Genomic DNA, 13,171 nt, shown 5'->3' with positions numbered 1-13,171 from the left:
AACACAGTTGCATTATCAACTGCAGAAGCTGAATATGTCTCAGCATCTGAAGCAACTGCTCAAGCCATTTGGTTACGGTTTGTTCTTGATGATTTTGGTGAAATGCAAGCTGAGGCAACACCCTTGTTCTGTGATAATACATCAGCAATTTCAATGGCCAAAAATCTTGTTTTTCATCAAAGAACTAGACATATAAACAGGAAGTACCATTTCATAAGAGAGGCTCTACAAGAGGGAGTAATAGATGTGAGATTCTGCAGAAGTGAAGAACAGCTTGCAGACATCTTCACGAAAGCATTGCCTAAGGACAGATTCAAACAATTAAGATTGAATCTAGGAGTTAAACCAGTAAGCAGCTTAGGAGAGGCTGTTGAAAGTTAAGCTGGTTACGTGGTTTTAAAGCTTCAGATGCTAATCCTGAAGCTATAACGTGAAGAAGGAAGTAAAGGAAGAAGATTCTGTTGAAGTCAGTTAAAACGGTTGAAACAGTTAAAGCAGTTAAAAGTTGTTATTTCTGTTTTCAATTCTGTTATAACTAATTCCTGCATGTGTACAAATCTTAGCCATCAATTGATGAATGGTTGAGATGAACTGATTATGTAATGTGTATAAAAGCAGGATTCCTGCATCAGAATCAGAATAAGAAAAAAAATACAAATTCTTCTTCTTCTCTTCTTCTTAAAAATACAGACCTCTGCCACAAACTTTTCTTCTTAAAAGCTCAAATTGAACAGTTTCTTGTCATACATTATGCTTGCCACTTTCACATTTGTGATTGTTAAAGAATACATGGAGAAATTTCTTGGAATTTCAATGATGGTATTTCCATTATTAATCTTGCTGCAGGCGTGTCATTCTTCGTCCACATGACCACTCATGCAGTGCAAACGTGCAACTATTTTAGATTGCGAAGCTGTGGAAGGCCATCGGAATTGGATGAACAAGTAGCATGGAGGATTTATATGAGATGGTGAATGTTGATAGCCCAGAAGGATTGGCAGAGTACACAAAACAGAAATATTAATTGCTCAAACTATACAGTTCAATCTTTAAATGAAGGTGCTGATAATAGTTTTACAGTTATTAAGATGCTTAATTAGAAATGCTGGACTGGCTCAGTCACTCAATTGCTGGAAAGAAAACAAGAAGATAAACGTCTATCTATATATATGTATGATCGTTATTAGTTGATAATAATATATCGTTTTGATATATGTTGATATTAAAAGAATTTTTAAAATATAAAAAAATAATATTTTAATAAATTTATAAATAAAAAGTACTTTGATGTTAACCGGCGTCGCATTATTAAACACGCTTAATAACTTTAAGTTGGGAACAGCTGTCGGTCTTGCTGATGTAAAAAATATGCTGAACTGATCACTTCTTCTAGCCCTTCCATTTCGAGAGTAGAGAGTAAGCTAGAAGATTCTGTTTGAATTCTGTATTTAGGATTCCAATCGCCAACATACCGACATGCTAATTAGTTAGAGTTAGAACGAGTTTTCTGCATCTGAATTGTGCAAACAGCATGTAGTCTTCTTAGAGAAATACACAATATTGACTAGCTCAGGCCATAGAGTTTTACAAGACATTTTGGGTACAATGCGTCATGGTCTCATGCAACGAAGATGCGATGAGTATTTGGAACTTAAAGGTCATGAATTATGACAGTGGTTGTTTCAGAATTTGAATTTGATCCGTGAGGAGATCTTGGAGGTGAAGACAAGTATGGTTTCGGCGGGATTGGCAAGGACTCAAGGCTTCCTTGCAACATTTCTACCACTCTAGACATTGGTGGGCGATTTGAGGGGTCGGTTTGTATGCACCACAAGCTTGCCAAAATCATTTTTCTTGCATTTTGTTTCTCCACTTCATTGCCAGCACCTCGAAGTGCAAGTTCTTCACCTATTTCAAGACGCTTGTATATCCAATGTGGAAAATAGATCTCACTGGTATTATCAACTCCGACGCTTAAGTTTTTTCTCCCTCCAATCATTTCTAGTACTAGCATCCCATAGCTATAAACATCAGATTTGTGAGAGACCCCTCCAAAATTTCTACAAAATACTTCGGGGGCAATGTATCCAGCAGTTCCTCTTGCACCCAACATCGATACGATACTCTCTTTACTGGGGCATATTTTAGCCAGGCCGAAATCAGAAATTTTAGGACAGAAGTTTTCATCTAGAAGAATATTATGAGGCTTTATGTCAAAATGTAAAATCCTTGTGTTGCAACCTCTGTGCAAGTATTCTAATCCTCGAGCAATGCCAACTGCAATATGGTATAATGTTTCCCACCCCAATTTGGGATCTGCCTTCGGGAGACTTTCTTCATATATGTGCTTGTCAAGTGACCCATTAGACATGAACTCATAGATTAGAGCTCGTTTAGGACCCTCAAAACAGAACCCCAGAAGAGTAACAATGTTGACGTGGGAAGTCCTGCCGATGCTGGAAACTTCATTTACAAATTCTTCTCCATTACCCTTTGATTTCTTCAGGACTTTAACAGCAACAAGACGGCCATCAAGTAAATTGCCTTTGAAAACACTTCCATAGCCTCCTTGGCCTAGTTTCTCTTTGAAGTTTTTGGTCATTTTCTTAAGCTCTGAATAACTGTATCTTTGTGGTGCCAAGGTTCCAAAGTTCCTCAGAAAAGCTTCTAAACGTTGACTTCCTCTGGTTTTTCTCCAACAGAAAAGGAAGTGAATGGATGAGTACTTTCTGATGATGACGCAGCAGATTGTAATTATTAGAACTCCAATGCCGACACCTGTAGTAAAAAAAGGAGTTGAGGAAAATAATGCAGTCTAAGAATGAGTCATTTAAACTATTTTTGAAGAATGTTTCTTCCTCTAGCAGTGAAGGGAAGTTTAGTAAATCACGCCATCTATGTAAATGTGCTGCTAGACATTTCGAGGAGGTAAATTACCTAGTCCGAGTCCGAGCCCGAGCTTCAATCTCAATTTCTTGCTCTCTGAAACACAAGCAAGAAAAGGAAATATGGCATTAGTGCAAAACCTAAAAGTTAAAACAAAGAATTTATGCATGCTTTGCCAAATCGAATTCTCCAATATTTAAAATGCACAAAAATCAGCAAAAAAAAATTCAGAGCAAGGAGGACCTGCTTATGAGTAATATGGTATTTTGTGGCAAGCTAAATTCTATTCTCACGACCCATAATTGTAAACCAAACCCGGTATGCTAAAATCAATTGCATAGAAGAAAGTAATTGAGTGGAATACCAGATATAAAGGATAGTAGGTCTAGTAAAATGTCTTAAGGTCCTCAGGACTATATTGGATCGTAGCATACAAATACAAAAAACTTACATGTATTTATCTCTCCCTATTTTTGCTGTGTCCATGCATATCATACATACCTTCAATTGAATGGATGCATTCGGGCTCTCCTTCGATGATTTGACATTCACCTCTTTGCACATAACAACGATAACAAAAGGGCGTTACTAACACTCTAATAGAGACGGTAGCTGTTAACAGCCTGAATATGTCACCATAACTCTCGGTTTTATTCACTGGGAGCTGAAGATTGAACAGGTAGGTGGAGGACTAGGTAGATTGGTGTTGCGAGTATAATAGATGCTGAAGTTCTTGCATCCTATATAGTTAAATTCAAGATGGTGAGGAAAAATAACACTGGGGTCACATTTGAATAAAGTTTGGGTGGGGATTTCTTGAATAGAGAAGTTTGGGAGACTGGCTGGAAGACTCAAATTGTTGAAGGAATCGCATGAATTGGAATTCACATGCCTCCGTAAATCTTTATCAGTGATTGACATGGTACCAGCCTGAGATATGTTGTGAAGTTCAAACCATTTTCCTCCCCTTACTAGTTGGATCCTTTGAGAATTTTTGTTACAACCATCCACCACACAGGGACCGCATTTCTCAAGACTTGTGTTGTTGGTGAATGGGAACTTGATTTCTCCGAGCTTTCCACAATTCAAATGCAGACACATCTTGAAGCCCAAGTCATCTTCTTTGGAAGCGTAAAGAAATGAAGGATGAAAGAGGGCAAAGAAAACCAGCAAAGGGACGGGAGCCATCCCCGAGCTCCCAATTTTAAGAAACAAAAATAGGAATGGAAACACCGACAAGAGGATCAAGTTCTCTGACTGAAATAAGGTCTCAAAGTCTCTTAATTATTGTGATCTGCAATATATCTTGTTGTGTGCTTACTAAGCACGTCAGTTTACTTGGAAATTTGACATGGAAGACTTGTGAAATGGATTGAAAGAAGAGCAAGGAAGTTCATGTGAAAGTTCCAGCTGCCCTGCCTGTTCTATTGATCATCACTTAGAAACAATCGACTTCTTAATTCTTGAAAAAAAAACAAAGAAACCGTTCCCTATTAAACACGCAGATTGACTTAGTAATTTGGGAGAGAAGACTTGATGAAAGAAAAAGAATTGCAAGGAAAAGAAGACTTCAGCGACGTATGTTTCGAAGTCTATTTTCCAGCATAAAACTCCACCGCCAACCATAATTCTATTCCCTTTACTTGAATCCCTGACGCTTCAACCATAACAATTGACAGACTGCACTTTATATTATTATTATTATTATAAATCTAAAACTAAATATGGTTTTTATTGTATTGTTTATATCTTTAATAATATTTTACATCCTTTGTTTGAATTTTTTGTTTGCACGTATAATTTATGAAGGTATAGAATGAAAATGAAAGTATCAATCTCTAGGATCTATTTTTTTTTACATTCTAGTTCTTGAAATTAAAAAATTGTATAAAATATCCCTAAACTTAATTTGTCTTACAACAAGGTCCCTCAATATTGAGGGAGGAAAGAGAAGACAGGAGAGGGAGGAAGGTTTTTTTTTTTAATTTCTAGAGGGCCTTAGAAAGTGTTTTGAGATTCAAAATGGGGTTTTACCTCATGATTCGACGGTGTTTTCAGGTAAATATATTGGGCGATCTTTACCACTTAATCTAACAATATATTGATCACTTTGCAACCTGTGTTTTTGTCCTTTAATTGTATGTAATTTAGAATTCTTGCTTGATATCTTGACTTGTTTAAACGATGGAGCTCTCCCATCCAACATCGTTACTAGCAATGTCAAATTTGTTTTTGAATCCTTTTTTTTTTCAGATAAAAATTTGTTTCCAAATCCATTTTTGTATTTGTGTAGATTAAAATGGTCGTTTGATGTTAAAATCAAACAAATGAGACCAGAAAACCAAAGCTTCTTTTTTATATAGAAATAGAGAAAATGAGTGATTTGTTTGTTTTTATTTTCAAAATTGTTTTTAAAAAAATTTAAATTTTTTTATTTTTTTATTAATTTTAAATTAATATATTTTTAGTGTTTTTAAATTATTTTGATGTGCTGATGTTAAAAATAATTTTTAAAAAAATAAAAAAATATTATTAACATAGATTTTAATATAAAAAATTATTTAAAAAAACAACTAAACTATCAAACAAGCTCAACTACTTAAAAATAAATGTGGATTGAAAAAAAAGAAAAGAAAAATATGTTGTTTTTATTTGCACTAAACCAATGATTTTGTTCAACTAGTTTTATACTGAATGGCTGTTCAAAAAAAAAAAAAAAAAAAAAAAAAGGACAGCGTGAGTTTGGGTGATGGAAGGTCCACATAAGGGAATATCCAGTACGTTCAAGGATCCCAGCCCAGCGGCTGGGGAGACAGAAGTCTCCTCAGTTGCCTGGCTGGGTTCGACTCTCAAGCTCACCCATGTACTTGGGGGTTCTGCTAGTGGGGAAGGTGTTTGTTCCCTCTCTATACCGCACGGGTTGGAACCCCTTTGTATACCTTTCTGCCATCCCCGCGGTGACTTACCTGCCTTCTGGGCTTGCAGGGTGTTCAGTTAGGCCCTGGAGATTAGTCGTGGTGCGCGCAAGCTGGCCCGGACACCCCAGGTTAATCAAAAAAAAAAAAAAAAAAAAAGGGATCCCGCTAGGAAAATCATTGAGAAACCAATGTAAGAAAAAAATCAAGAGGAGACTGCATGAACCCTAAACCGTTCAATAATCATATTCTTGGTGTATGTGGTATTGGTATATGTCACTGTTCATAAAAGAATTCGCAAGCCTAGCAAAGATGAACCTCATCTAGACAGTGGAAAGAAGAGAGATGTTTTGACCATGGTTGCGTGGACATAACGATCCCAGCACGACACACAACTGGCACTTATCTTAGCCAAAACACACAAGTGGTACGTCATCACTCTCGAGAAAGAGATAAAATTTCAAGACAGGAAAAAAATTAACAATAAAATGACTCACCGGAATAACACTGCTTAGAATGAGGTCCGTCAGGGCAGAAACATTTGAAATGGTACGTGGCGGCGTCAAATCCACACTTGCCACCACTGTCATGACAAGTGCTACAATTAATTGCTGTCCAATTCAACACAAACCCTTCTTCTAGCAATAGCATCCTTTCAGTCCCAACATTCTCACCTCTATACACATCCACAGGTGCCAAAACTCGAGTTCCACATTTGTCTAGAGTAGAACCCAATAAAGGATCATCTTCGAGCATTGCTAGAGTCCAAACAGTTTCATTCTCCCCAGGACAATCAACCTTGTAATTTGAAAGCTCACTTTTATTTGATAGCAGCGTTGAGTTGCAATTGTAAAGCAAGAAGAGGCCTTTACTGTTAGAAGATCGATGAAACCTGCCATCATCTAGAGATACGTTTTGTATTTGAGGAGTACAGGAGGGGCTTTTGCCATAAACAGCTGCATTTGAGACACGAAGAGACTGGTTTTGGTAGTGGATTTCGTGGATGATATACTCACTATTGGACAGATTAAAGACTGGCTTGCCTTTGTCGTTGCAAGAGATAGTGAATCCAGGGTAGCCACAATAGTCGGGTTGCACCCTTGGATATGAAATGGGAAGCTTATGCTTTGGCCATCGCCACAGCTTTCGGGGTTGCAAGCTAGGAACTGAGGGTCTGCACATGAGGCTTTCTTTGCCAGGAGAAAGAAAGTGACAATAAAGAGATTTATTATTGAAGAAAAAGGTGTTAAAAAGAAGTTGAGGTTCATTTTTATGGATCTCGATTTTGTGGAGGAGAAAGAGAAAGGGAGGAGGGAGGAGGAACGATGGTGAATAAATTATGGGGGACGAGGGTGAAGACTGAAGACTGAAGACTGAATCGATGTAGCGGAAGATATAAGAGGGTGAGTTTGACTTGATTTTTGCAGCTTTTCTGCCTCTGACAATTTTGTAGCCGAAGGCTTGTTCATATCTGATTAGAAATCTTAGACTGTTGAATATAAGGCAATGTAAGTCGGTGTTGCCCACCTGGAGCGTTCATTGTCAAGAAAGCAGCGCAAGTTGACCAGCAAAAGGCTCCGTGCCCTTCATCGTCTGGGTTTTTTCATTATTATTATTAATATTAATATTAATATTAATATTAATGTCAATATTTCAATTAATTTTATGCGCTTTAAAATTAAAAACCATATAAATTTTTAATAGTTTTAAAATTTATAAGACTCGAATTGATGACTTCTAAAAATTAAATTTATAATCTAACCAATTGAACTACATATCTTAAAATTTGTTTAACCTTCTTACAACTTAGAAGTGATAATTATATATTTAGCCGGTTTATTTAATTTTTAAATATATTATATTATATTTCATTTAGGGCATCCTTCATTTTCAAAATCTACCCTTACTTATAATTCTTACTAATATGAGATTATGGTACTGGTAGTGGTAACAATTCAAAGTGTTTTTCACTTAGAATAAAAAAATTTTATTTTTTTAAAAATTATTTTTGATATCAAAACAATATAAAAATATAAAAAAATTATTTTAAACAAAAAATAAATAAATTTTTTTGGATTCTTATGCAAGAACTTAATAAGTTTGTGTTTATTGAATACTTTTTAAAAAGTATTTTTTTTAATATATTAAAAAAATTTTGACATGTTCAATTCTTTTCCAGTCATAAAACACACATAATGCAAAAATAAATAATGCCACGAAAATTATCAAGATATGTTTTTAACACTGTCGCAACCAAAGCTTAGAGAAAGAATATTTAGAGTTACTTGTCAAGAAAAAAATAACAACAATAAAAAATCTTTTAGTTTCTAACTAGTTATAGGTTTGCACTACAATGTGGTCAAATTAAAACTTTTGTTAACGTAGTAAAAAATATGCAAACCAAGAAGAATTATATGGTATTTTTATTAAACCTGATTTAATGACTCAATCTTAAAATATTTTAATTCAGTTTTTTTATTTATTTCAAATTTATAATTAAATTATGTGGAAGTTTTTTTAGTGTGATTCTATCTACCTGACATGTTTAAAAGCATTTTAGCTGACGGTAAAATAACTTGTGGATGAAATTGATATAAAAAACACTTAACCCTAACTTCCTACCTAACTCATGTTTAAAATTAAATTTTATAAAAGTTATCACAACTTGATCTAGTTAACTTGGTCGGTCTAGAAATAATTTGTCCTGATAGTAAAAAATATTTAATGATGAATTTTAGAAGAAAAAAATGATGAAATTAACAAGAAAAATAAATCATCTCAACTCAATTTTTTTTAATTCAAATCTAAAATTAAATTATATAAAAATTGTCTTGATTAAGCTAGCTTAGTAAATCAAATGTAACTCACATGATTGTTAAAATATTATAATAATAATAACAATAATAATGACAAAAAAAAGGATAAAATTAAAATAAAGAAAGGGGATAATTAAAAAAAAAAAAGGAAGAAGAAAGATATGTTTATTATTCATATAACCAAAGAAGCTCGTCGTCAGTTCTGGCAACAGACGTTAGTTGACTTGCAAAAGACTAGTAATTAAGATGGACAGCAGGTGGGGTAGCCCTGCGAAATTTACGTGTTAGATATCGTCTGTTCGGTAGGTGATAGCACCAGCCCAGTAAATTTGCACCTGGTCCTTGAAAGACTCCTTCCCACTGGCTAGCAAATCAAAGAGAAGTTGACCTATTGACTTTTCAAAGTCTTCTTCCCAAATTCGCACCACACAATATCGACAAAGACTTCTTTGCAGCTTGTTATAAAAGCACGTGTAATATCAAAAAAGTCAAGATATAATTTTGTTTTTATGTTTTAAAAGTTTTTTAAAAAAAATATTTTTCCAAGGAAAAGAAGACTTCAGCGACGTATTTTTCCAAGTCTATTTTCCAGCATTAAATTCCACCGCCAACCATAATTCTATTCCCTTTACTTGAATACCTAACGCTTCAACCATAAAAAATGACAGACTGCACTTTATACTATATTATTATATATATAAAAAAAAAGCTAAAACTAAATATGGTTGTTCTGCCAAAGATTGTTTTTTGGAAATTTTGTGTATTTTTTTACAGAAATAATTACAAAACTCTTATTTGTATCTGAATTTCACTTTCCCTTTATATTTCTATAAATTATATTTTTTATTTTATACTTTATATCTTCAATAATATTATTTTACGTCTTTAACATTATATTTTGTTCGAGTTTTTTGTTCGCCCAAAATGAAAAGTATAATTTATAAAAGTACAAGAGAGAAAATGAAAGTTAGATCAAACTATAGAATCTATTTTTTTTTTAACATTTTGGTTCTTGAAGTTAGGAAGTTGTGTGCAAATATCCCTAAACTTAATTTTTCTTACAACAAGGTCCCTCATTATTGAGAGAGGAGAGAGAAGACTGGAGAGGCAGGAAGGTTTGGTTTTTATTATTATTTCTAGAAGGCCTTCGAAAGTGTTTTGAGATTCAAAATGGTTTTTACCAAATGATTCGATGGTGTTTTTAGGTTTTTTTTTTTTTTGAAGGGCCGAAAACAGCAATCCCCATTTGTGCGGTGACAAAATGATCATCGAAAGTTGCTTGCGGTGGACAGCACGTCACTCCTTGCAAACAACGCGTCATCCACTTTTGTTTGATTTTTTTTAAGTTCCTGGGCCAGGCCCATCCAGCCTAGGAGTTCAGAAATAAGGCCCATACATGCAGACCTAATTGTGTGCCTAACCCGGCTTTCTTCTTCTTTCAATATTTATGATTTTTTCAACCTCAATTTTTTTCAAGCAATTAATTTTTTTTCACATCCAGTCTAAGCATTTTTTTGTTGTTGTCCGTTCTTGCCTCCTTCCAATTACTGATTCTCTTAATTATATTTTTTAAGTGATATTGATGATTGGTTGCATGTTTGCTCTTTTCATTCATCAAAATAAAAAATATCTATAATACGTATTTAAATTTAAAAAAAAAAAAACATGATATCAAATACTACAAAAATAAATATTCAATTAAAAAACTTCCACAATTCATGTTGATTTATTATAATTTCATTAACTTAAATTCTTTAACTAATTGAAATATTATATAGATCTTATAAACTTGCCCGGACGAGTCTGAACAAAGATGGGAACTGGCATGTTGAAGCAAATGCTTGCGCTCGATTAGGGATAAGCATAATACTTTCCAGTTCTTTTCTATTTTTCAGTTCATAAACTAGATGTCTTGGGGTTACTACTAAGAAACAGAATCTGAAGCTGCTTGCGCTCGATTAGGGATGAATCTACTTCGAAATCTTTGCTTCACTGTTCTGCTATAAGTTGGTAGCTATCAAGGTTCCGTGGTTGCTAATCAGAGGATTAGAAGTGAAATATAAGTTCTGCCTTTCTAAACACAATCAATATGTAGAAAGCAAAAGATCAAGGGCATCAAAAAAAAAATGAGCCATGATTTGAAGCCTGAATATAAACACTAGTGATTTAACCTCCAGTAATTATATGGACTCCCTTGTACATAAACTCGCCAATGCTGTGCCTAGGATTTAATTTTTGGGTGTAACAAAACGACGACAAGGAGAAGGTAACGTACATTTGCACTCAAACCAGGTATTAGCCATGCTCTCATCAGCCAACTTGAAAGTAAGCAGCATGGAGGAAGAAAACTTAAACGCTTTCATTAGGTGTAGTAGAACCACTACTGGCCCATTTAGCGGTAACAGAAACTGGTGAAGGTGGCAGACGGATGTTCTTCAATAGACCAGCCTCATCGCAATAGGGTGGTGAAGGTGGTGGCAGTGTGTTCTTCGACCTCTTGTTATCGTCATGCACTTCTTCAAGATTCTCCAAGGACTGCCCGCCTTGAATTGTTTTTAACTGCTGCAAAACATTTTCCATGGAAAGTCTTGTTTCCTTGTCTTGCTGCAAACATTGAAAAGCCAACTCTGCAACCGATGTTGTCGTTCTTTTAACTTCCTCGTCTGAATTATACCCAAGACGTGAATCAATCAGCTCGTCAACTGCACATTTCTGAATCTTGCTTATTGCTAAGTTAGAAAGATTCTCCATGGACTCCCCGCCTTGAATTGTTTTTAACTGCTGCAAGACATTTTCCATGGAAGGTCTTATTTCCTTGTCTTGCTGCAAACATTGAAAAGCCAACTCTGCAACTGATGTTGTCATTCTTTTAACTTCCTCGTCTGAATTATACCCAAGACGTGAATCAATCAACTCATCAAATGCACATTTCTGAATCTTGCTTATTGCTAAGTTAGAAAGATTAATCTCATGCCGGTGCCTGGTTATATCAACAGCAGGCATTGATGATATGAGCTCAATCAGGACAACCCCAAAGCTATAGACATCGCTCTTATCTGTAAGTTGGTAGCTTTGGTGATATTCAGGGTCAACATAGCCTGGAGTCCCTTGTGGAACAGTCGAGACGTGAGTAACGTCTTTGGGAAACAACCTGGAAAGCCCAAAATCTGCAACCTTCACGCTGAAATTGTTGTCAAGGAGGATGTTGTTCGTCTTGACATCACGATGTATGATGTCAGAAGCATGAAGGTAAGCCAGAGCACTAGCTGTTTCTATTGCTATGCTCATTCGAATAGGCCAGGTCAGTGGACTGGACTTTGCTTGATCTCCATGTAGATGATCAGCAACAGTGCCATTGGGAATGTATTCATAGACAAGTAGTAGCTCACGGCTGCGTCGTGAAGAGCATCCATAAAGGCAGACGAGGTTTTTGTGGTGCAGGCGAGTAAGAATTTCAATTTCATTCATGAACTGCTTAACCCTTTTATAGTTGTGTTCATATAGGCGCTTAACTGCAACTTCCCGTCCATCTTTGAGCTTCCCTGGTTCAAAACAAACCCATTGATCAAATTGCTTGAGTTTTAGGAAAGCTTTCCTTTTCTTTTGATTAGCAGTTTTCTACTGTAGTATAGTTGATCTATCAACAGAAACTTTAAACTTTCATCTTCTTACCATAGTAAACAGTTCCAAAACCTCCATCTCCAAGTTCCTTTTCACTATCAAAATTATTGGTGGCTTGCCCAAGTTCAGTATAAGAGAAGATGGGGATGCTGAGGTAAACACCATCTCCTTCTAGGTCTGCTTTTGAGGAGGGATCAGATGAAGAATTCATAGATAACAAGTTTGAGGAATCACGTCTTTTCTTGAAGCGGCGCAGGTAAATGTAGGACAACAAAATTATTCCCATGAGCAGACATCCGATGCCTAAACCTGATAAAGGAGAGAATTACTTGGATGGCAGATGACCTTTACTTTGGATGCAGATAAGCTTGCAGGAATCCATACATGCTAGAAATTATGGAGGTTATCATGGAAACATATAAAGCAGAGAAATTTTGGATTTTGAATTACCTAATCCTAGCTTCAGTCCCAGCTTGTCTTTTTCTGCAAAAAGATTTTCAAAGAAATATGATGTTATATGAGGTCGAACAATAAAACTAAAGTGATTCAGAACCAATTAACCTCAGAAATTAAGGAATACACACATACAAAGGTTCAAACCTTGGAAGTTTTTTCCAATATAGATTCACTGCTGTAGACTGAGTTCTTATCCGCTGGGCATGTTTAACGAAGGGCTCTAAAGCTAAAGCTAACTCTATACGGTTTTGAAATCTGAAGAACTATTAGAGCACAAAATATAGTGAACTATGTAGCCTTCATCATGTAGATATGCAAGTCTTTCTGCATGTGTTATGTCGTCTATACCTTCTTTTGCAATGAAACAAAGAAGTTTTTGCTCTTTAATCTGGCATTCTCCTCCTCCACGATGACAGTGCATACAGGCAGGAGATACTAGCACTTCAAGGGTGAACTTGGCATTGAGCATTGTGAATA

At 35.4% G+C, this 13,171-nt stretch overlaps 2 protein-coding genes across 5 annotated transcripts in view; both read right to left on the bottom strand.

Annotated features, from left to right (window-relative positions):
* Positions 1 to 1,412: 1,412 nt before the first annotated feature.
* Positions 1,413 to 7,148, bottom strand: LOC118045400 (LEAF RUST 10 DISEASE-RESISTANCE LOCUS RECEPTOR-LIKE PROTEIN KINASE-like 2.1). Its single transcript, XM_035054026.2, has 3 exons — positions 6,299 to 7,148; positions 2,938 to 2,982; positions 1,413 to 2,778 (listed from the first exon to the last, which is right to left on the bottom strand). The coding sequence occupies exons 1-3, from the start codon at positions 6,981 to 6,983 to the stop codon at positions 1,652 to 1,654; spliced, it is 1,857 nt and encodes a 618-aa protein (XP_034909917.1). The 5' UTR covers positions 6,984 to 7,148; the 3' UTR covers positions 1,413 to 1,651.
* Positions 7,149 to 10,734: 3,586 nt separating this feature from the next.
* Positions 10,735 to 13,171, bottom strand: part of LOC118045296 (LEAF RUST 10 DISEASE-RESISTANCE LOCUS RECEPTOR-LIKE PROTEIN KINASE-like 1.1) — a 42,235-nt gene continuing 39,798 nt past the window's right edge. For 2 of the 4 annotated variants that reach the window (XM_073411659.1, XM_035053897.2), the window contains exons 2-4: positions 12,689 to 12,721; positions 12,290 to 12,547; positions 10,735 to 12,159 (exon numbers count right to left, since the gene is read on the bottom strand). In XM_073411659.1, the coding sequence (XP_073267760.1) occupies positions 10,967 to 12,159; positions 12,290 to 12,547; positions 12,689 to 12,721 (1,484 nt within the window). In that variant the 3' untranslated portion in view covers positions 10,735 to 10,966. The remainder of the gene's footprint in view (positions 12,160 to 12,289; positions 12,548 to 12,688; positions 12,722 to 13,171) is intronic. The other 2 variants (XM_073411660.1, XM_035053902.2) reach the window with 1 other exon arrangement.

This window comes from Populus alba, chromosome 10 (assembly GCF_005239225.2).
Source record: "Populus alba chromosome 10, ASM523922v2, whole genome shotgun sequence".
Taxonomy (NCBI): Eukaryota; Viridiplantae; Streptophyta; class Magnoliopsida; order Malpighiales; family Salicaceae; genus Populus; species Populus alba.
The sequence above is the reverse complement of the archived record's forward strand: the minus strand, read 5'-3'. Positions and strand labels throughout refer to the sequence as shown.

Excerpts from the sequence above, each read along its gene's own strand:
- LOC118045400 (XM_035054026.2), bottom strand. The coding sequence starts at position 6,983 with ATGTGCAGACCCTCAGTTCCTAGCTTGCAACCCCGAAAGCTGTGGCGA. Across the intron at positions 2,983-6,298 it reads TTCTAAGCAGTGTTATTCCG|AGAGCAAGAAATTGAGATTG; the intron begins GTGAGTCATTTT and ends CTTGTGTTTCAG. Across the intron at positions 2,779-2,937 it reads CGGGCTCGGACTCGGACTAG|GTGTCGGCATTGGAGTTCTA; the intron begins GTAATTTACCTC and ends TTTTTACTACAG.